The 21,539-nt window shown below is 40.8% G+C and overlaps 1 protein-coding gene across 23 annotated transcripts in view; it reads left to right on the plus strand.

The window, feature by feature from the left end:
- AFDN (afadin, adherens junction formation factor) overlaps positions 1 to 21,539 on the plus strand; it is a 208,357-nt gene that overhangs the window by 129,758 nt on the left and 57,060 nt on the right. For 17 of the 23 annotated variants that reach the window (XR_016349228.1, XM_089777349.1, XM_089777341.1 and 14 more), the window contains 6 exons: positions 807 to 827; positions 1,591 to 1,736; positions 5,420 to 5,514; positions 10,240 to 10,505; positions 11,015 to 11,158; positions 15,877 to 16,075. Coding sequence is in view for 22 of the 23 variants with exons in the window: in XM_089777349.1 (XP_089633475.1) it covers positions 807 to 827; positions 1,591 to 1,736; positions 5,420 to 5,514; positions 10,240 to 10,505; positions 11,015 to 11,158; positions 15,877 to 16,075 (871 nt within the window). In the remaining variant the exon portion in view is untranslated. The remainder of the gene's footprint in view (positions 1 to 806; positions 828 to 1,590; positions 1,737 to 5,419; positions 5,515 to 10,239; positions 10,506 to 11,014; positions 11,159 to 15,876; positions 16,076 to 21,539) is intronic. The other 6 variants (XM_089777342.1, XM_075924660.2, XM_075924659.2 and 3 more) reach the window with 1 other exon arrangement.

Below are 21,539 nucleotides of genomic sequence, written 5' to 3' on the forward strand. Positions count from 1 at the left end.
AACCTGTTTTTATGTCTGTTGCTGGTCTGAAGTCATTGTATTGTGTTATTGGCCCTCCAAGATTTCTAAATGTCTGCTTTCGGTGAGAATATCTCCTTTTGTAGATAACTACTGGTCATAAGCCAGTTCAGAGTTCTGTTGGGGACAATTTGCCAATTCTAACTGAAATTCTATTGGAATGTCAATCAACACTTTTAGAAATAAAATATAATGAGATAAGACCTTTTTTGTCAATTGACAATTTATTCATCTTAATACATCTTTATGAATTAAAGTAGAAGTCAGAATGTAGTGTAGGTTGCCGAACTTTTACGTGACTCAATATTTTTATTAAAAAAACCCCAAAGCATTGTTTTAAATTGAAAATCATGTATTAATCTGTTCACCCTTTGTATTTTATTTTTTAATTTTCCTTTTGTCCCTGTTTGTGTTTGTACATTGTCTTCATTTCAGTAGTGTGGGCAAGTAGCTCTGGAATTAGTATTCATGCTGCTACAGAGTGACTTGGGGAATGCTCTACAGAAAGTCTGTGATGTGCTGACTCTGAAACAGCCAGCAGGTTCAAGGGCATTCCTTGAACTAAGTACCCCAGATTGGTACTCTGGTTCTTTGCTGTTGTATTACTGGTCCACATAAAATATAAGTGGTCTCAGTTGTATCACAGCTACTAATGAAATTTTTTAGGTGTATCTGTTAACCTAAGTGTTATACCTTCATATTTAGTGTTTGATTTCTAAAACTACCATGATTGTTCACAAGTTTCTTTCTTCTGTTCTGTTTGATTTCCTTCGTCCGTTTTTCTCCAGGAGGTAGACCAGGTTGATCAGGTAGGATATACTGCTGGGAACTGATCCTAGCTATATTGGCTTAGCTCAGTTTCTCATGCTGCTTCCATGTCAAATACAATACTCAAACAGCTGGACTGAACAGTTCATAACACTCATTCAGCAACTGGAACATGCAGTACTAAAATTCTTTTTGACTGTGCAACCTTTATCGGCATTCCATAATTTCTGCTTAATGCACTTCAGTGTGAATATGAAATGACCAAAGTTCTTTTTCTTCCCTTTATTTATTTTTTTTTGTCTGTGGTTCCTATTCTTTGGATCTCATCTGAGGTTGCCTAGCCTGGCATTTGTGGTCGGGAGATGGTGAGATAGATCAGTACTCGATACGGAGTTGCTTGGTGTCAAAGCCAGTGACTAGCAGTATCAGGGTGGCAGTGGGTAACAGCAAATAGGAGCTTCTGCACACGCAGATTACCAGATAATGCATACAGCTAAGCTTTCAGCATTGCATAACTAGATGCTAATGCCATTATTCCATTGATTTCACTAATGGCTACTGGACAGAATTTTGAATATACTGTATATATTTACAATGTAGTTTATTTGTTGGAATAATTGCAGTTGGAATAATTGCAGTATTATCATTTGTTATATATAGAAAAATATTTTGCAGATATCTGGTATCTGAGGTATGTTTGAAATGGGAAATGTGCTGGTCTATCTGTGGAGCTCTTAATCTAATAATTTCTGATCAGAAAGGACCTGCCCTGTATTGTTTGCTACTTGTTTTTTTTATTTATAGAAGCAGAAGAATATTGCTGGGGCACTTGCCTTTTGGATGGCAAATGCATCTGAATTGCTCAACTTCATTAAACAAGACCGCGACCTTAGCCGAATTACTTTAGATGCGCAGGACGTTTTGGCACATTTGGTTCAAATGGCTTTCAAGTAAGGGCACTAGAATATTGGGTTTTTTTGTATTTGCTATGTGGAAGTATTAAGCTTTATAGCTATACTTTTGGAAAGTACTCTGCATTTTTTTTCAAGTTATATATGTCATGATTCTTTAGTTGCATTTTTTTAACAGTTTCAACACATGAATAGTAGACAGGCACTCCGTTCTGTTAGTTATTTCATGGTGATAGTAGTAGAAAATGTAAACTGCATTTCTTTGTTGTGTTCCTTGCTAAGCAAATTCTTAGAGAGATCTTGTCCTGAGTGGTCAGGCACTAACTAAGTTTGTTTAAACCAGTATGCATATTCTTTATAATGGGGTATGGTAGCTAGCCAATTTTTATACATCTGATCATGGAAATTTTGAAATACCAAAGTTATTTACCAAAATGTCAGAAACAAGTATAATGGTAACACCTTCAGTCACATTGCTTAATCCCTAATTAGGTTGTTTGTGGATTAATCAGTACAGGTTGAATCTCTCTAGTCTGGCACCATTGGGACCTGACCAGTGCTGAACCAGAGAATTTTGCCAAACTATGGGAGGTCAATATTGTCTAGCAGCATTACCTACACTTCCAGTGCTTACTGGGCTCTTATAAGACATTTAGGGATAAATTAGGGATAAATAACAGTACTGAACATTGAGAGCCAGGACTGGTGGCTGTACACAAACTTGATGGGGACTATAAACTTGATCACACCCATAAGTGGACATCTGTCTAACTAAAATCATGCCCAACTACAGATATTGCCAGACCAGAGAGGTTCAATCTTAGCAGCTATGCATTGTATTAGCCTATAATAATAGCTGGAGCTATTTCATTCTATAATTTCCTGCTGTTAGTCAGGAGGAGTCAGGATTTACTGCTGAGGAGTCCTCACAGGTCTCTGGCTCCATTGATGATGATAACCAGAAGGCTGCTTGCGTGTGTTCTCAGTAATGTGTGCTGTGTGGACTTGTGCACTTAGTCTCCACAGCAGACCCCAAGAAAGCCCCCAAAGACCACAAATCAGATAAGGATCGAAGGTGGATGGCCAGGTTTATTGTTAAGTGAAGGACAGTAATAATTGTCAGAAGACTCTACTGAACTGCTACGCATTCGTAACAATGGAATGACTCAATAGGTCATCCAAAGATTGCCCCCCAAGATACCATTTTATATACAGGTACAAACAAGTTACGCATCACTGCTGACATGTCAGGTTACCACCCTCTGACGCTACTTAGATACCACTCATCAACCTGTACCTCGCGGTTTGATTAGATCTCTATCCATTATACTGTCATTTTAGATGCTTTCCTGAACATGGGTTTGTATCTGTGGGGAGTGTGTACCAAGGTCTTTTTTAATGAACTGGTGGTACCACTAGCTTTCAACTTATGACCAGTACCAATTACTATTCTACACCTGGGCCTATTACCAGTTAGTGTTTTGCGTACTCAGCCCTGTTCATGCCAAGTTCTGTTAGCAGGGGACTGCCTCTTGCTCACAGCTTAGCTTTGCTTTGTTAGCCATGTTTCGTCCATTGTTAGCTAGGCCTTAGGCCTCTAACCAGGCCTAAGCTACATAGACTAATGTTTTAGGCCTTAGTCTTACTACATTTGTACTATGTATTTTTGTTTCATCTGTCTACGAAGTAATTTGATTTTTTTTCCCCTCTACATTTCTGGACATCTGATATTGAGGATTTGTTTAAGATAGTTGCTCAGATAATCTTGGAGTGTAGATACGGTCTTAATGAGTTTTCAAGGTTCAGCACCAAATAATAAGACACAATTTACGAGAGTGTTAAATATTCAAGCTTTAATTTGGAATACAAGGCTTCTGTTTCTTAAGATTGTCTTTAGGGTTATGAAGGGATATGTAGCAGATCAGGTAGTGATGCACCACATGATTTAATTTAAAAGGGAATGGGAATGGGCTGATGGCCTGGGGCTAAAAAGTGAGAATATATGTGTATTTTGTTGTGGAATAAGACCTTAATTGTGGGATTCCAAACTCTGTCATTACCTAGTATAGTCTCTTAATTTGTGGGCAAGAATGTCAGACCCATGAAAATGAATCCACACAGAATATTCTTTTCATATAGCAATTACTACAAGAAAGTAATTAGGATCAGAATAGCAACTTACAACAATCAACTGTGCAAATTGATGTTAAACATAAGTTACTTAGTGATTGAAAGTTCAGTCAGGGTAGAACTTCTCCTAGATCAGTGTTGTGTTACTGGTTTGAAATGCAATCTTCCAAATCATTTGCTGTCTTCGTCACACATTAGCTTGTACATTATACAATTTTTTATGACTGTGGATGGCAATGTATTTGTTTTGTAGCTAAACTGATTCTAACAGTTATTCACACAGTCACCATCTTTTGAATATATCTTTTATCATCACATTGTAACTTCTAAGCTGCCAGAAGACTAGTACCAACTTCACATAACTTACAAATTTGCTTTTTCATTTATGACACATGAACACAAAATTAGTAGTGTAGTTGAGGGTACGTGCAGGTGAACAGAATTTACCCACTTCTCATGTGGGAAATATGGAGTATAGTGTATATGCTTTCTTAGCCTTGTCCAACTATATAACATATTACAAGGTTAAAAAGTCTGCTCTGAAAGTATTTATTTAGTTGCATGATCAAAAAGTCTACCAGAATTTGTTGAAATTATTTGCAATGAGATTTTTAAAATCAGGTACTTTACATAATTAGAAATGTGTTAAGATGGAACAGCAAGGTAGGGAAGTAAAACTTTCCTCAAAGCTTTATTGAAGGAAGCCATAAAAGTCATTACGTAAAGACTTGAGGAAAATATTACAGCTTGATTCCTATCAACTAGTTGGGTTTTAATTTTAGCATTCCGCAACACACACAAATGTTATGAATGAGAAACTCTGCAAAACAATATCCAGAAAAAAGTCATTAATATTAAACTAAAAGTTTTAAAATTAAATTACTTTTCTCTCTCTCCAAGTTGAGTGAAATGCAAAAAATAAGCAAGATTAAAAAAAACCTACGAAATGTAGGTTCTCTTACGCTAGCTCAGTGCTAGAATGTTTAGATTACAAATACTGACGGAGCTATTGTTGTTTTACAGTATTTCCACTGGAATTAAACAAAAAATAAAAAACGTTGTGTGAGGGTCACTTTCACAAAACACTAAATTATGGGTCAGTTTTGGCCTGACAAAAGCTCTCTCTGATAAAAATTAATTCATGACATTCACAAAATGAATATTTCAAAGATTCAGTTTCAAATGTCCAAAGAATCTTCTTAATGGTGAATTACTGGTTGCATGTTTCTAGAAAGGAGGTGTTAGCGCTTGGTCACATGTATCATTTCAAGAAGCATATTGGTTCAGATTCAGTCTTATGCTAATGACAGTATTAGGCATTTTATGACTTTTACAGCAAATTGTGGTACTTTGCTTACAAAATAACATGCATAATTGACATGTGCATGACTTCCAAAATTGCATTAGGGCAACTCTACAGAATAGGAACCATATTTGCACCTGTTTCCTAATAATGTAAGCTATTATTGCTACTAATAGCTCCAGATTTAAATAATGTATATGGGGTTCTAATATATGTTCTGGATAACAGATTCCATATAAGTCAAGCAAAATTTGTAATAATGGAAAATCTAAACTCTGTTCTTTTTCAGATATTTAGTTCACTGTCTTCAGTCAGAGCTTAACAATTACATGCCAGCATTCCTTGATGATCCAGATGAAAATAATCTTCAAAGACCTAAAATAGGTTAGAGTTGCTTGAACTTTTTGTCTTGCTATTTAGTGAACAGATTATAGCTGCAGTTAATGGATTGAGCTGGTCTGTTTTTACCATTGATGAGAAAGTTAAATGGTCTCACTAAAGCTTTAGTTGTGTTTAAATTCATTACATATGGATAGTAGACTAGACTCTATGGCTAAGTCTACACTACATGCTTCTTGCACAAGAAGCCTTTTGTGCAAGATTTTTTGCGCAAAAACTTCTTGTGCAAAAGCCCGTTCACACCTCGGAGCACAAGAGAGCGTCTGCACTGCATGGATGCTCTTGTGCAAGAAAGCTCTGTTGCCATTCACAGAATGGCCATCAGAGCACCTGTGCTTTTTCTATAGGGTGCAAGAAACCCCCCTAGAGCGTCCACACTTGCCTTTTTGCACAATAGCTGTAGCGCAAAAAGGAGTTATGCTTCGTAAAAGAGACAGCAAGGTGGGGGGGGGGGGGGAGAAGCAACTAGTCGACTATCCCATAAGTGGTGGCTTATGGTTATGGGATAGTCGACTAGTTACTTACATCCCTAGGGGGGTCCACCCTGTATTACTTGGTATGTCTTCCACTGACAAAATTATTAAATAATATACTGTTAGACTTGAACAAAAACACTTAACATTCTTCTAAAATATAAAGTTTAGATATTTTGGATAAGAAGATGGAAGGCCTTTATATACCATGACTATCCTGACCCCCTTCAGTTCCTTCTTACTGTCTGTGGTGGCATTGGAACTTCGTATCTGTCTTTCATCAGCAAGCCTCTGTTGCCTTAGCTAGTTTAGTACAATCTGTTTCATTATCTATTCAAACACTTAGTAGTTTTCCATTGTAAAACCAATAATTAGTGGGCAGGCTTACCTAAGGCCAGGCCAGCATGACTAGTTGACGACTCCGGCGTCGATGCAGGCACACTTCCCCAGGGAACCAGAGTCCGGTGGAGGTTATAAACTCCCCATCCACTCTGGATACCCATGAGGTAGTGAGAGACCCTCATAGAGATCTCAGAGTTTGGTGCGGGCTCTGCAGGAGAAGTCACCAATGCTGCCTAGAGTACCTCAATCCAAGGGCAAGCCTGCTATGCTGAGGCAACCCATGTCACTGGACTGACACAGGAATGGATCTGTCTCCCCTCAGACACTTGGACTTACCAGCACTGAGTGGTTGGAAAGCTATCTTCCTGGCCCTCAGCCTAAAATCTGGTGCCAAGCAAATGGCATTTTTCTCAGTCCCGCATATGATAATCATCTTAGTCATCTAGGCACCATTCTCCAGTACCACTGTCAACTCTCTACAGGCTCTGGGCTCATCAGCACCCCTACGGTCATTTCCATCTGGTTCTGAATCAGATGTGCCTTGCAATATTTTAGCAGAAGCCATACCAGCAGGCATAGATGGGAAAAATTGGTGCCCTGATACCCACAGTGGCCTTTCTGCACACCATAGGCTTATCAGTCAGTGCATCCAGGGGATCTAGGTCAGTGGCCTTGACTCACCACTGTTCCAGATTGTCAAGGGATGCCTGAGCTTCATAAGCCCTAAAAGCTATGGTCCCTAGACCTCTGGAGGAGTCCATGGACACTGGGGTGACTTCAGAGCCCGATTCTGCATATTGCTAGATGAAGTGGTGGCATGCATCTGCACTATTGGGCCTCCATCAATAGACCATAAAGCCTATGAAGATCTCTGAGTGGTCTGCAACTTAAATTAGCAGGTGGAGGAGGTCCAAGAACTGAGTATCCCAGAGTGGATATCTTAGTGCCAGAGGGACCTTCTAGGATAGCTTTATCAATTATAAAGACTATACTGGTGAACAATATGTTGTGGCAAACACAGCTTCATTGCCCCCTCTGGCTAAGGAGATAGAAAGAAATTTGGTTTTCTCTAGGGGGTACAAATTCCTGTTTTTTCCTACACTTATCCTACTTTGCTGATCGTATCTGAAGTGAACAAAAGAGGCAAAGCCAGCAAGTGCCAGACCCCAAAGCCAAAGAGGCCAAAATATTAGACCTCTTTGGTAGGAAGATTTGTGTAGCAGATGGTCTTCAACTAAGAATAGCCAACCAAAAGGCTATCCTCAGTAGATAGCATCCTAAAAGTGATGAGCATATGTTTCATTGTTCATTTAAAAGGGTAAGACTGTTATCAGAACTTCACTGCAAGCCTCACTTGATTTGGCTGACTAAGCAGCCAGGACCTTGCCCTCAGGGATAGTCATGTGGTGGGCCTTCTGGCTTCAGGCTTCTGGGCTATTACCAGAGGTCCAGAGAACCCTCTAAAACCTCCTATTTGAAGGGAAGGATCTATTTTTGGAGGAAACAAGTTTTAAGCTCCGCTCACTGAAGGACTCAAAAGCTACTATGAAATCACTTGGTATATGTACTCCATTCCCTCAAAGGAAACCATTTAGGCTACAGCCGTCACATCAGATATACACTGAGGCCCAGACAGGAATGTCATTAGAACAGAAAGAGGTGCAAGTCTTCTAATCAGCCTGTAGAACAGGGCTATAACTCCGTCAAGTCTGCTACAGGCCCCAAACAAGGGTTTTGAAAGTGCACTCAAGGACAGCGTACCAGCTCTAACCCAGGATCCACATCCATGCTTTCTGAACTGACTCTTCCACTTGTGATATGAGACCATGCATATTATATCAGACTTACGGGTTTTAAGCACAGTTGGTGTTGTGAGATATTCCTTTCAGTTCTCCTAACTCCCTTCCCTGTCCCTCTTCAGTCACACTCCCCCACCCCTGCCACCATGAGCAACTCCTTATAAAGGAAATGCAATAGCTCCTAAACTAGGCACGGTTTAAGAGGCCCCTCATAATGTAAGAGGCAAAGGGTTTTACTCCTGATATGTCCGAATCCACAAGGCCGAGAGTGGTCTGAGGCCCATATTACATTTAAGAGGCCTCAACCAATACATGAAGAGGCTGAAATTCTGCATGGTATCCCTAGCTAGCATTATCCTTTTATTGGATCCGGGCGACTGATATGCCCCCTTCAATATGAAAGACACACACTTTCACATCGCAGTTCTCCCAGCACACAGGCAATATCTCAGATTCATGGTGAACCGCAACCATATTCTGTTTACAGTTCTCGGATGTGGCCTGTCCACCGCCCTGTGCATGTTCACCAAATGCATGGAGGTTGTGGTAGCCTTTGTCTGAAAGAGTCAAGTCCAATTCCCAACAATGTGTTCACCATTTTGCAACTGGTAGGTGGACCTTCACAAAGCGTGCGTGGGAGTCTTTCAAACATCCATCTCCCACTAATCTTCCGGGTTTTCCAGCCCTAAATTCGAGGACAGTGTATGGTAGTATTGACAAACAACACCACTGCCATGTTTTACATAAACAGACAAGGGGGAGCGAGGTCGTACACTTCCTGCCAAGAAGCCCTACATCTTTCGCACATCTGCATAGCACACTCCATTCACCTCAAGACCCAATACTTACCAGATTTGCGGAACAACCTGGCCTAACAGTCTAAGCCTAACGTTTCTTGCACATGAGTAGTCCATCAGAACAGATGTTATCCGTTCAGTTTTCCTGAGATGGGAGTTTTCCTGACTAGACTTATTCACCATCAGGGTAAACAAGAAGAGCAATGTGTTCTGTTCATTCCTGAACAGATGTGTTCATGATTCATGGGGAGGGGAGAGTAGCTAATGTATGTGTTTCTCCCAATACTGCTGGTTCACAAGGTCCTGCTGAAGAGAGACAGAGATGGAGAAGATGTAATGTTTCTGGCTCTGAAATGACTATGGTTCACCCCCCTGTTGGAGTTGTCAGTGGAGCCCTATTAGTTCTACCACTGTACCTGGACCTCATTTTGTCAATCGCAGTACTTTTAAATGTTTGAGACAAGATGAAAAATATAGCTAGTTTATTTAATAAGAACTTGACGTTCTAGTTAGTCCATATGTATGTTAAAAAAAAAAAAAAACCCACACACCTCTCCAAACAACCACCACTGCCATCTTTGAGCATTAGTGATAGTTTCTTCATTTGAAAAACTAAACATGCATTACAGAGTATTAATAGACTTCTTTATCAGGAAATCTCTAGCAAGTTACCTGCTTGAATTAAAGCTAGTAGGAGTGCAACGTGTCTATTATATAATGTAGTGGTAGAAAGGTTGAACTAGAATTTAATTTAAACATAGGCATTTGTGAACGAGAGTACATTTTAGGCAATTTTAACTACCTTGTGCCATCTATTAACTTGAGCTTACACTATAATCCTTGGCTATATTCTGTTAGAAGTGGAAAAACCAATAATTATTTGTCTTCTGAAAAAGTGCATGTTAATTATTACTAGTATGATATAGCTAAAATGTATTCTGTGCATAAGAACTCTAACTTTATAAGAATTTTAATGTATTTATTTTGTGTTGGAATCTAAAATGTATAATTAGTTGGTTTCTGTACTTGAACACCTTATAAAAAGCCATAAAAATTCAACTTTATTCACTTAAATCTTAATTTTTAAAACAGATTTTTATCAGTTAAATTCTTGAAATATATTCTGGAATAAATATCAAGTGTGTAGGTGTCATTCTGGAACAGTGTTCTAATTTGTCTTTCATAATTCATGTAATAGTACCTAATACCAATATTAAATTCAAACTGGATGCCTCAACTTACTTTTTGTTGAACCATAAATACTAATTTGTACTAATACATTCTTCTTTGTTTCTGTAGATGATGTCTTGCATACACTAACTGGAGCTATGTCCCTGTTGCGACGATGTAGAGTGAATGCTGCACTGACTATACAGCTCTTCTCCCAGCTCTTTCACTTTATCAACATGTGGCTTTTTAATAGATTGGTTACTGACCCAGATTCAGGATTGTGTTCACATTATTGGGGAGCCATCATCCGTCAGCAGTTGGGCCATATCGAGGCATGGGCAGAAAAACAGGGTCTAGAATTGGCTGCTGATTGCCACTTAAGCAGGATAGTGCAGGTGAATACTGTTTTGGGGTCTCAGTAAAACATGTACTCCTTGTAAGTGTGTGGCTTTTTCCCCCCCAACAATCCAGCATGATGTAACTTGTTTAAATATATTCTAAAACCCTGGTTCAGTGTGTGTGATTTTGTAAAAATGTCTCTGTATATTAGTAATTTCATTTTCACTAAATGATGTACCTATCTGGGTGTGTTTTCCCCCCAAGCAATTTAAATCAGTTTCTCCCCCAATACAAGAAGTTTGATTAATTTCCAGCTACTGTATGCATGCAAACTAAGCTTGTTACCTAATTTAAGGTTCCCTTGGTTCCTGAACCTAGAGGCAGAGTACTTGTGTTGTAGAAGAGAAATTTAAAAAATGAAGTTTACATCACTGCAGCAATTCTGGCTTCTTGCTGCATGGTATCCCCTGCTCTGCCTGCCTTGTAGAGGAATAGAAACTGAAATATAAAAGGGCTATGGTTATGTTAAATTATAATTAAGTTTCCGGTGTGGGTTTTTTTTTAGGCAACTACACTACTTACCATGGATAAGTATTCACATGATGACATTCCAAATATTAACAGTACCTGCTTTAAGTTGAACTCTCTACAACTACAGGCATTATTGCAGAATTATCACTGTGCTCCAGATGAACCATTTATCCCAACAGTAAGTATATGTTTGTTTACCATTTCTGGGAGGAATACCTTGGCTATAGGTATCTTCCACCAGGCAGCTTTGAACCTGGAACCTCTGGAGTTTACTGCTTGGTAGACATTGCTGCTACTGCTTGAGCTAAAAGCCAACTGCTTCTCAGCTTAGGCTGTAGAGCTCTCTTGTTGTTCTCTCTCTCTGTAAGTGGTCTAAGTGCCTCACTAAGTGTGTGGGTTACATATAGAGTTTAATCACCACTTGCCTTGTAAAATAGTGCATTGATTGAATATCACTTTTATAGATGTAGAAGAAATAGTGTTAAAAATCTTTAACGAAGAATTTAAATGAATGGAAGAAATATTTTGTTTTCTTTAAAGAGTAGGTAGAAATTCTTAATCTGAGTCATTTCTATAGAACAGGCTATTGGAAACACCTTCAGATGGGAGATACATACAGTCTTTTTGCTTACTGAACCAGATCTAAGGTTGTCACACAATTGCTTGAAAAATCTGTTATAAATCTTGCCCAATAGCAACTCTGATTTTGTGTGCGCACACACAATACTAAGGGTATGTTAATACTGCAGCTGCCAGGTTTGATTTCCAGCACTGGGTAGACAGTGTTGAGCTAGATCTGCTTGTGCTAGCTGCAGCACACTAAAAGTAGCCGAGAAATAGCTAAGAATAGCAATTGCCCAACCTGCTGTCCATATGTGGCACAACATTCACATTGCTATTTTTAGTGTGCTAACTCAAGCTGAGCTAGCCCCAAATTTATCTGCCTGTGCTGGGAATCACATATCCCAACCATAGCATAGACATACTCTGAGATCTGAAAATAAACCATAAATCACAAGATAGCCATTGTAAAGTCTTAGTAAATACGGCAGAACTGATTCTATAGTATAATTTTAAATGTCCGCCAATTCAAATCCTGTGAATATGGCCTAAATTTGACAATAAATACTATTTTCCATATTCTATTGCAAAACATAGCTTAATTTAATTTGCCAGTTTTACAGGCCAGATTCATTCATTTTATTCATTCATTTGCTGTTAGAGACTCGAAGAAAATTGATTAAATTGTTGTCTTTGCATTAATAATAGTTTGCTATTAAAAAAAAAAACCTTTGCTGTTAGCTACTTCATAGTGGTGTCCTACATATGTGAATTTACAATAGGGAAGACTGGGTACATCTGATCATACCCCTAAAGTCTGAGAAGAGGCCCTAGATTCTAACAGAAGAGGATCCAAGTTGTTCTGAACTCACCTAGATATTTGGAAGACCTGGAGGAGTTAGGATTTTTTCAGATATAAGATTGTATGTTTGTTTCTTGTGTTTTAGAGCCAGCATCTGTTTAGGGCCCTACTTTTGAGATCTTCCAGACTGTGGGTTATTGAGTAATGCAAATCAGTCCTTGATCCTGAATCCTCCTCGCTCACTAAAGCTATGCAGCCTGTGAGACATTTGCAAAAGCTGTAGCCTCTATTTCAGTTCATGCTTTCATAAAGCTCTGTTCTCTTAATTGTATATCCAGATCAGATGCTTGTCAATAGCACCACTGCCGTAGCTTTTCAGTGTACATACTGCTTACACTGATGGGAGTTTTTTCTCTTTTTAGCATAGGTAATCTTCCTAAGAGTGGTAGCTAGGTTGAAGGAAGAATTATTCTGTGATCCAAGTGCTATCTACATCTGGTGTTGGGTCAGTTTAAATATCTTGCTCAGGGGAGCGTGCGTTTTTCACACTCCTGAGCAATATATTGGATAAACTTAACTTTTTAAAACAGACCAGACATTACTTTGAAAGAGCAATATTTTAATCTCTAATGGTGCCATCTATCTTGAATATAGTCTTATACTACTGCCCATCACTATAGTATCTGTGTGCCTTCCATGTAAAATCGATAGCAATAGCAAAGTTTCTAATGGATTTCATGAAATGTCTGTCATTTTCCCCTTTTTGGGTGAAAATATGCTTAGGGTTGGGCTTTGATTTTTGTCTTTTTGTTTTTAAGGTTGATTTGGATCAGCGTCTCTTTATTGGCTGATGAGGGGCTTTTTTATGTGGGGAGTGTTTCATTGTTTTTAATGTCATTCTTAAAAAAAATGTAATACCTAAAGACAATCAAATTCTGGATTTGCTTCTTCTCTAAAAGTTTATTCCCTATCAGGATCTTCTTAACCGAGAATCCTTTGCCCTTATTCTCATGAGTTTTGTCTTGGGCTTTGTGATCTGTCAAATAGATCATAAAGCAAAATTTGCTGTATAATTTAGAACTTGAGTTAGATCCTAAACTAGTATAGGGACTGAAGTATCAGCCTGATGTGCTCATGATGACTTAAATCATGGAGAAGGCTGGCAAGCACAGGTACCAGCTGAAGCCTGTACACCATCTTGATATTCATCTTTAGATACAGTGAATTAAATAAGTAATTCAGCCTGGAGGTGACAAATGCGTGGATCCTTGTGGAAAGGACTTCAGTTGCTAGGTAGCTGGAAGAGAAAAGACATTTTTATGTATTGATGCTACCTGGTCATCCAGGCTTAGTAAGGAGTCACACGTTCAGCTGTTCTCAGGATTATCATTACTATTAAGCAAGTCCATTTGGTTACTGGCAAGTAACTTTTTTTCTGTTATCCCTAACACAAGTTTTGCTTCTGTGTATTGAACCTCTTCCCCCATTCTGATTTGCGGTGTTACATTTTTTTCTTCTGATTTGGAGAGGAACTAAAAGGTGGTTAATATGGTGGGTTCTTTTATGTCTGCTTCTAAAACACTATGTCTTAGGAGCATCTTATACATTCACATTTCAGATTAAAATTTTCCAGAGTTTCTCAGACCAGCACTGACAAATATGTACCCAAAGAGACAATGTCTTATTTTTAAAAATGTGGTGGTGTTTGAACAGCTGTAGAGTGGAGACAGCCAGAGAGAGAATTGTGGCATGGAGATGGTCTTCCCTTTGAATATTTCAGTGAAAAGGGAACATGATGTGACCATTGTTAGCTTTTGAATATCTTTTGCTAAGATCATAAAAAGCTCAATTAAGGAGACCTCACTCTGTGTTGCTAGTTTTGCTGCACAGTAAAATGTGTTCTGAAGCTGTACATGAAACTTTGCAAGATATGAAGGGCTATTTTGCACTACATATGTGCAAGTGAGAGAATCGCTTTTATGTACGTTTGATAATTGCAAAAGTTTTTATGATATGGGGCCCTTTGGATTTATTTACTATGGTACAAGATAAGGGCTGTCCCTCCAGTGAACCATCTAAGATGTGTGGGTCAGGGCATTCTGGCTAAATAGTCCCAGATTATGGAATTATACATTCACAATTATTTGTGAGCCACTGATCATTCATATTTTAAGCAGCCACCTTATGCATTCTCTTACATCATTGTTTTGTACAAAAAAGGACAAATTATTCAAAAATTATATTAGACTTTGTTTACAGCATAAGAAATGTCAAAATTAAGGTTGCACATGCAATTTTACTTGACTGTGCATATGCATTGCATTGTATTTTTAAATTTCATGTTCACGTGCTAATTCTCAGATATGGGCATTATGTACAGTAAACTTCCGATAATCCGGCACCTTTAGGACCCAGGGGGTGCCGGATTATCAGATATGCCGGACTATCAGAAGGGGGGGCTATGAGGGGTCTGGAGTGGGGTGGGAGGGGATGCCATCCCAGCCCCCTCATAGCCCCCCTTTACGATAGTCCGGCTCTGCCCCAGGCATTCCTGATTCAGCCGCTGCTGGTCAGTTTCAGCAGCAGCTGAAACGGGGATGCCTGCAATAGAGCAGCTGGGGTGCTGCCGGGTTGGTCCCGCAGCGCTGAGGGGCAGCACTACAGCACCAACCCGGCAGCACCCCAGCTGCTCTTGGGGACCCCTGGCGCAGAAAAGCTGGGGTGCTGTGGGGTTGGTCCCGCAGCACCGAGAGGCGGCGCTGCAAGACCAACCCCGCAGCACCCCAGCTGCTCTGCCCCAGGCGTCCGGATTCAGCCTGCTGGTGAAACTGACGCTGCTGGTTAGTTTCAGCAGTGGCTGAATCCCGACGCCTGGGGCAAAGCAGCTGGGGTGCTGCCGGGTTGGTCCCGTAGCGCCGCCCCTCGGTGCTGCGGGACCAACCCGGCAGGACCCCAGCTGCTCTGCCCTAGGAGTCCCCAAGTCAGCCGCTGCTGAAACAGATCAGCGGCTGATTCCAGGAAGCCCGGGGCAGAGCCCCGGGCTTCCTGGAATCAGCCGCTGTTCTGTTTCAACAGCGGCTGAATCAGGGACCCCTGGGGTAGAGCAGCTGGGGTCCTGCCGGGTTGGTCCCGCAGCCCCGAGGGGCAGTGCTATGAGACCAACCCGGCAGCACCGCAGCTGCTCTGCTCCCGGCTTCCCCGATTCAGCTGCTGGTCAGTTTCAGCAGCTGAATGGGGGAAGCCTGTCCGGCTGCCCCAGCACTTCTGGGTTCCTGATGGTGCCGGACCATCAGGAGTCCCGGAGCATTGGATTGCCGGACTAATGGAATTTTACTGTATATTGACTTATGTTAAAGGAAGAACAGATGTCAGAAGATACTGCACAGGGTTGGCAAATGATGTTGCATGATAGTAGACTTGATAAAGCTTGTATTGTAATATAGAGGCACACTTATGAGTGTAGAGTTTAGGTTGTACGTGTAATTTAGTTTTGCAGTTTCCTAAATTTGGCTAACTCTTTGTCTTATTTCTAGGAGTTGATAGAGAATGTAGTGGCTGTTGCAGAAAACACAGCTGATGAACTAGCTCGTAGTGATGGCAGAGAAGTCCAGCTAGAAGAGGATCCTGATCTACAACTGCCTTTTCTTTTGCCAGAAGATGGCTATTCATGTGATGTTGTCAGAAATATTCCAAATGGTTTACAAGAATTTTTAGATCCACTATGCCAGAGAGGTCAGTCCTGCTACTATTAAACTGTATGTTAATGTTGTTTTTTCTAGTATAGTAAACATAGAACTTAAAGTTTATTTAGCAGTATTTATTTATTTTTCCTCAATAATAATAATAATAATAAAATAATAATAATAGTGTTCAATCCTTATTTTATTATCCTTTGCTATACACTTTCATTAAACTGTCGAATTTTACCCCCCACCACCGCATGATAATGTAAGACTTGTACATACTTTTCTGAAGCTTTCTTTCATATGACATTGTGAATCCTTTTGGCATAATACAGATTTATTTCAGGCTAAGTAAGTGAAGTGAGATTCTGTGTATTGACAGTGTTTGCTTAGTAACCACATACATCAAGGTCCTCATACATGGGCCTGCAGAAAGAGAGATTTTTCTGTGTGGTCCTTCTTTTTGTAACGTGCTACCACTTCTGATTCTGACTAAATGAAAAATGGAAAAATAATTGGAAAGGCAGGAGAAATGTGGCATGAAAGAAAATTGGGAGAGTGCACGAACTGGAAGAAGAGGCGAAAAAGGCAAAGGGCAGATTGTGTGCCATTTTGCTTCCAGGGAATACTGCTGAGTTTGAGAGCAAAAGTGGAGATGCACATCTTTTGTTAGCAGTGGAAGCATGAGGCTGTATGTAAATGCTGCAGCTAGGAAGAGACATTGTAAGCATAATGTAAGAGGTGAAAAGCTTTTTGTCATCCATTGGCTTTATAGAAATACTTGAGCTACCTGGCCCAACTCTACCACTTCTTCATCCTTACTTCTTGCTAGTTCCTGGCAAATTAAACTTTTGGGTAAAATCCATTTTGTTCTTAGAATGAAATTTAAGGCTGACTTTTGAGAGCTGCACGTTAATGGGTATATGAAAATTGATATTTGCTGATCTAATACTGATAAGAAATGCTCGTTCTTATATGATGTAAAATGGTTCGCTGAACAATATTACATATTTTTCAGCAAGTGTGTATTAAAATAGTAACAACTAGCAGTGCAAGTAGGCTGGTGTGGTCTGGTATACTATACCAGCAAGACATTTCTAGCCAGTACAGTGTACTGGAAAGACACTGTACCACACCTCAGCACCTTTCCTGTGGCTCTGTCTGTACTGGGGGTGGGGTGGAAGAGAGCTGGGAGTGGTTAGGCAGTCAAAGGAGCTACTGGGGGTGATCTGCTCCTTTCTTCACTGCTCCTCCCAGTGGGGAAAGGAGAACTCCCTTCCCCCCAGTTCTGTCCTCTGCCAGGGCTGCTTCTGTATGGAGCTGGAGGAGACACAGCTCTGTGGAGTGGCAGGGTGCAGGGCTGGAACTTCTACTCCTTTCCCCACTGGCAGGGACAGAGCTGGAAATGCAAGAGAACTGCCAGCAGTTCCTCTGGCTGTTGCAATGCCCTCAGACCCCACTTTCCCCCAGGAACATGGGATGGGGGAGGGGAAGAATGGGGCTGGGGGCAGGGTGGAGTCACATGAATCCCTGTGCCCTCCCCTTACCTGGCATTCATCCCCCTCTAGGCCCATGGATTCTAAATAGCCCAGGGCTTCCAGCCACTGCTACATCAGTGGTGGCACCCGGATCCCATTGCCTTTAAATTGCTGCCGGAGTGCTGCGTGGCGCGCTCTGGGCAACTCTGATGAAGGGGTTACGATGTGCTCTGGGCAGTGCTGAGAGTTGTGGGGGGCTGGCATGGTGCGCTTGCTGTTGCTGGTACCTTCCCTTTCCATATGAAACCCTGCTCTTTGTGGGAGCGCAGAGTCCCCCCTCCCACCTAGCGCAGGTGCCCAGCGTAGTTGTTGGCTCCCCCCCCTCCTCCCTACTCGTAATAGCAGAAAGTATCAAAATGAAACATGTACAAGCAGCCTGATCGTGAATGACGAGGCTTAAAATGGTGCGGTTTAAATCTAGAAATTCTTAAGATGTTGGGCAGGAGTGAAGAAAGAAATAAGCGAATGCAGTGGGATTGAAGTGAAATTCAGAATGATGGCAAAGGTTGTCATCACATTTTTTCTTTCATCCATCTAGCTCAGAGGTTCCCAACCTGTGGTCTGTGGACCCCTGGTGATCCGTGACAGTACTATCGGGGGGTCCGCAGAAAGTTTAAAAGTAAGAATCGGGCCCACCGTGCAACTGGGACTTTTTGCCAGGCTATTCTCACCCGGGGCTCACCATTTGTGACCATCCGTCCTCTTGCAACCTGCACCGCTGCAGTTTATGCTCCAGCCCTCTTCCCCCTTCCTAGTCCCGCTGTGGGCCTGATCCTTACTTTTCTTTTTTTTATCCTCCCCCAGAGGTGCCAAGGCAGGAGCTGTCTTTGGCCATGAGAGCCCTCTTGCTGTATCCTCCATGGATGGCAGTGGTGGAGGGGACAGGAGTTGAAGAAGCCATGCAGGCCAAGGGATATGATGGCTGCCACTTCCCACCACTCCCCTTGACCCAGAACAGCAAAAGGCAGGGACTGGGAGCTGACAGGCTCCAAGCCTGCAGATGGTCCACATGGGTAAAAAGTTCTAGCATGCCAGTGATTTGCCCTGCTGGGCTGGGAAGTGACCCTGGGAAGTGCTGTGGACTATGCTGTACACAGCTGGGACGCTTGTTTGCTTGCACAGTCTGAGACTGCTTGCTTGCAGGCACAGAGCCTCTTAGCTCCTATTGGTTGTGAACAAGGAACAACAACCAGTGGGAGCTGAGAAGCTTCATGCCCTGCAGTCTGCAGTCCCTCAGCCTGCACTGAAGCTGACAAACTGAGACTGTTCTCTGGGGTTGGCTTATAAATGGGTCAGTCACTTCTTGCCATTTTCTTTTTTTTTTTTTTTTTTTTTAACTATCATGTTACTTGAATATGTCATTTCACTCTAACTGTTCAAAAACTATTAGAGTGATGGAAGGGTTTAGTTGTGCCGCTAGCAAAAATGGATCAGTGGGTCCAATAATATTTTATTCAGTAAAAATATATGGCACCTCCAATGAGGACACCCTGTATTCTCTCTCAAAACGACTATATTTGTTTAGATAACATGAACTATTTTACATTTCAAATGATTATCGAGTAATGGAATGTTTGAAAACTGCTATATTGTTAGCGGGAGTCCATAAAATTTTAATAGATTGAAAAGGTGTCTGTATGCTCAAAAAGCTTGGGAGCCACTTATGTAGCTCAAAGGTTCCTGAATTGTAGTCCATAGAGCAGAGGCTGGTCACGTGGTGTTAGTTTTGAGCCTTGTCTCCAGATGCTAAACTACCTTAAATGACACTTAAAATGCATTACATAACTTTCCTAATAATACTTTCCTGTGTAGACAGGGTGCGTCTACATTAATAACAAGAATTTTAGTTATAAGCTGGGGACACATCAGTTGGAAGTAACGGAGGAGGAAAAGGACCTTGGAGTCTTGGTTGATTATAGGATGACTATGAGCCGCCATTGTGACATGGCCGTGAAAAAGGCTAATACGGCCTTAGGATGTATTAGGCGAGGTATTTCCAGTAGAGATAAGGAGGTGCCATTATACAAGGCATTGGTGAGACCCCATTTGGAATACTGTGTGCAGTTCTGGTCTCCCATGTTTAAGAAGGATGAATTCAAACTGGAACAGGTACAAAGAAGGGCCACTACGATGATCCGAGGAATGGAAAACCTGTCTTATGAAAGGAGACTCAAGGAGCTTGGCTTGTTTACCTTAACCAAAAGAAGGCTGAGGGGGGACATGATTGCACTCTTTAAATATATTAGAGGGATAAATACCAGAGAGGGAGAGGAATTATTTAAGCTTAATACCAATGTGGACACAAGAACAAATGGATAGAAGCTGGCTAGTAGGAAGTTTAGACTTGAGATTAGACGAAGGTTTCTAACCATTAGAGGAGTGAAGTTCTGGAACAGCCTTCCAAGGGAAGTAGTGGGGGCAAAAGATCTATCTGGTTTCAAGATTAAACTAGATGGGTTTATGAAGGGGATGGTTTGATGAGATAACATGATCTTGGTAACTAATTGACCATTCATTATCAGTGGGAAATAGGTAAATGGAGGGATGATAGGAGTTACTATAAAGAACTTTCTGGGTGTCTGGCTGGTGAGTCTTGCCCACATGCTCAGGATTTAGCTGATCGCCATATTTGGGGTCGGGAAGGAATTTTCCTCCAGAGTAGATTGGCAGAGACTCTGGAGGTTTTTCGCCTTCCTCTGTAGCATGGGGTACAGATCACAGCTGGAGGATCTCTGCATCTTGGGGTCTTCAAAGTATTTAGGTGAGAGGATTATTCTACGAGGGGTGGGTGAGATTCTGTGGCCTGTACTGTGCAGGGGGTCAGACTAGATGATCATAATGGTCCCTTCTGACCTTAAAGTCTATGAGTCTAAGTCTACATAGCACCCAGAACTCTAAATAAGATACGCAATTTGCGCTATGCAAATTGCGTAGCTTATTTCAAGTCTATTTTGAAATAGCGTATTTCTTTGACAGCGCCAAATTTCTAAATACAGTGCTATTTCAAGCCATCCCTTACTCCTTGTACAATGAGGTTTACAGGGATGGCGAAATAGCACGTCCGCTATATTTTGAAATAGCAGATGTGTTCAAAAGACACGGGCTAGCTATTTCAGAATATCTTTGGTATCCCGAAATAACTTTGCTGTGTAGACATACACTTACAGTTTTCATAGGGATGATATATGTAAAGGTATAGGAAAGGGGAGATGGTTCGCAAGACAGTCTTTCTATTCAGATGTGGTCTGTTTTTATGGAAGAGGTTTGAAATTCCTTGCTCTAGCTGATTAGTTTCTCCGAATGAAGTAATACCCTTTAGGGAAATTAAGTTTGTTTACTGTTTATAAAGCACTTAATCTTATGTGCAGTCTTGAGACTAAAAATGTCTTAACTGATTGAACAAATCCATCCTTAAAGTGGCACCCATAAGCTTTTATTTAAGTTATTTTTCTTTGTTTATATGTTCTGAAAAATTCTTTCTAACAGAAGCCCCACTGGGTTAATTTGGAACGGTTTAAAAATATACTAAAATGAAATAAATTGCTGATGGTTTTGTGGCAGTGGTGAAAACTGTACTTCTGTGCAGTGATGATTTATGGTGTGCTTTTTAGTGATTTTCAGCTTGATTTATAACTTGGGTTCTCAGTCTCCCTGATTAGAATGAGAATACTTTAAGGGTAAAAGCAGAGGACTGAAGACCTTAGCTCTGTTCCAATCTCTGCCATACCTTTTGGCAGCATGACCTTTAGCAAACCACTTAATCACTCTGCTTCAGTTTTTTTATCTTTAAGTTTTTGGACTTTGCATCCTTACAGAGAAATTAAAATATATTCTTCAGTGTTCCAGTTAGCCTTTCAGTTCCATGAGTGTGCTAAAAGGAAATAAGATCAAGAAGTTTGGCACCCTAATCGCATCTATTCAAAATCCAGACTTTATCTAGATCCCAGTCCTGGGTATGCAGAGAGAGTTTTGTCA

Source organism: Pelodiscus sinensis, chromosome 3 (assembly GCF_052426305.1).
Source record: "Pelodiscus sinensis isolate ZL-2025 chromosome 3, ASM5242630v1, whole genome shotgun sequence".
NCBI lineage: Eukaryota > Metazoa > Chordata > Testudines > Trionychidae > Pelodiscus > Pelodiscus sinensis.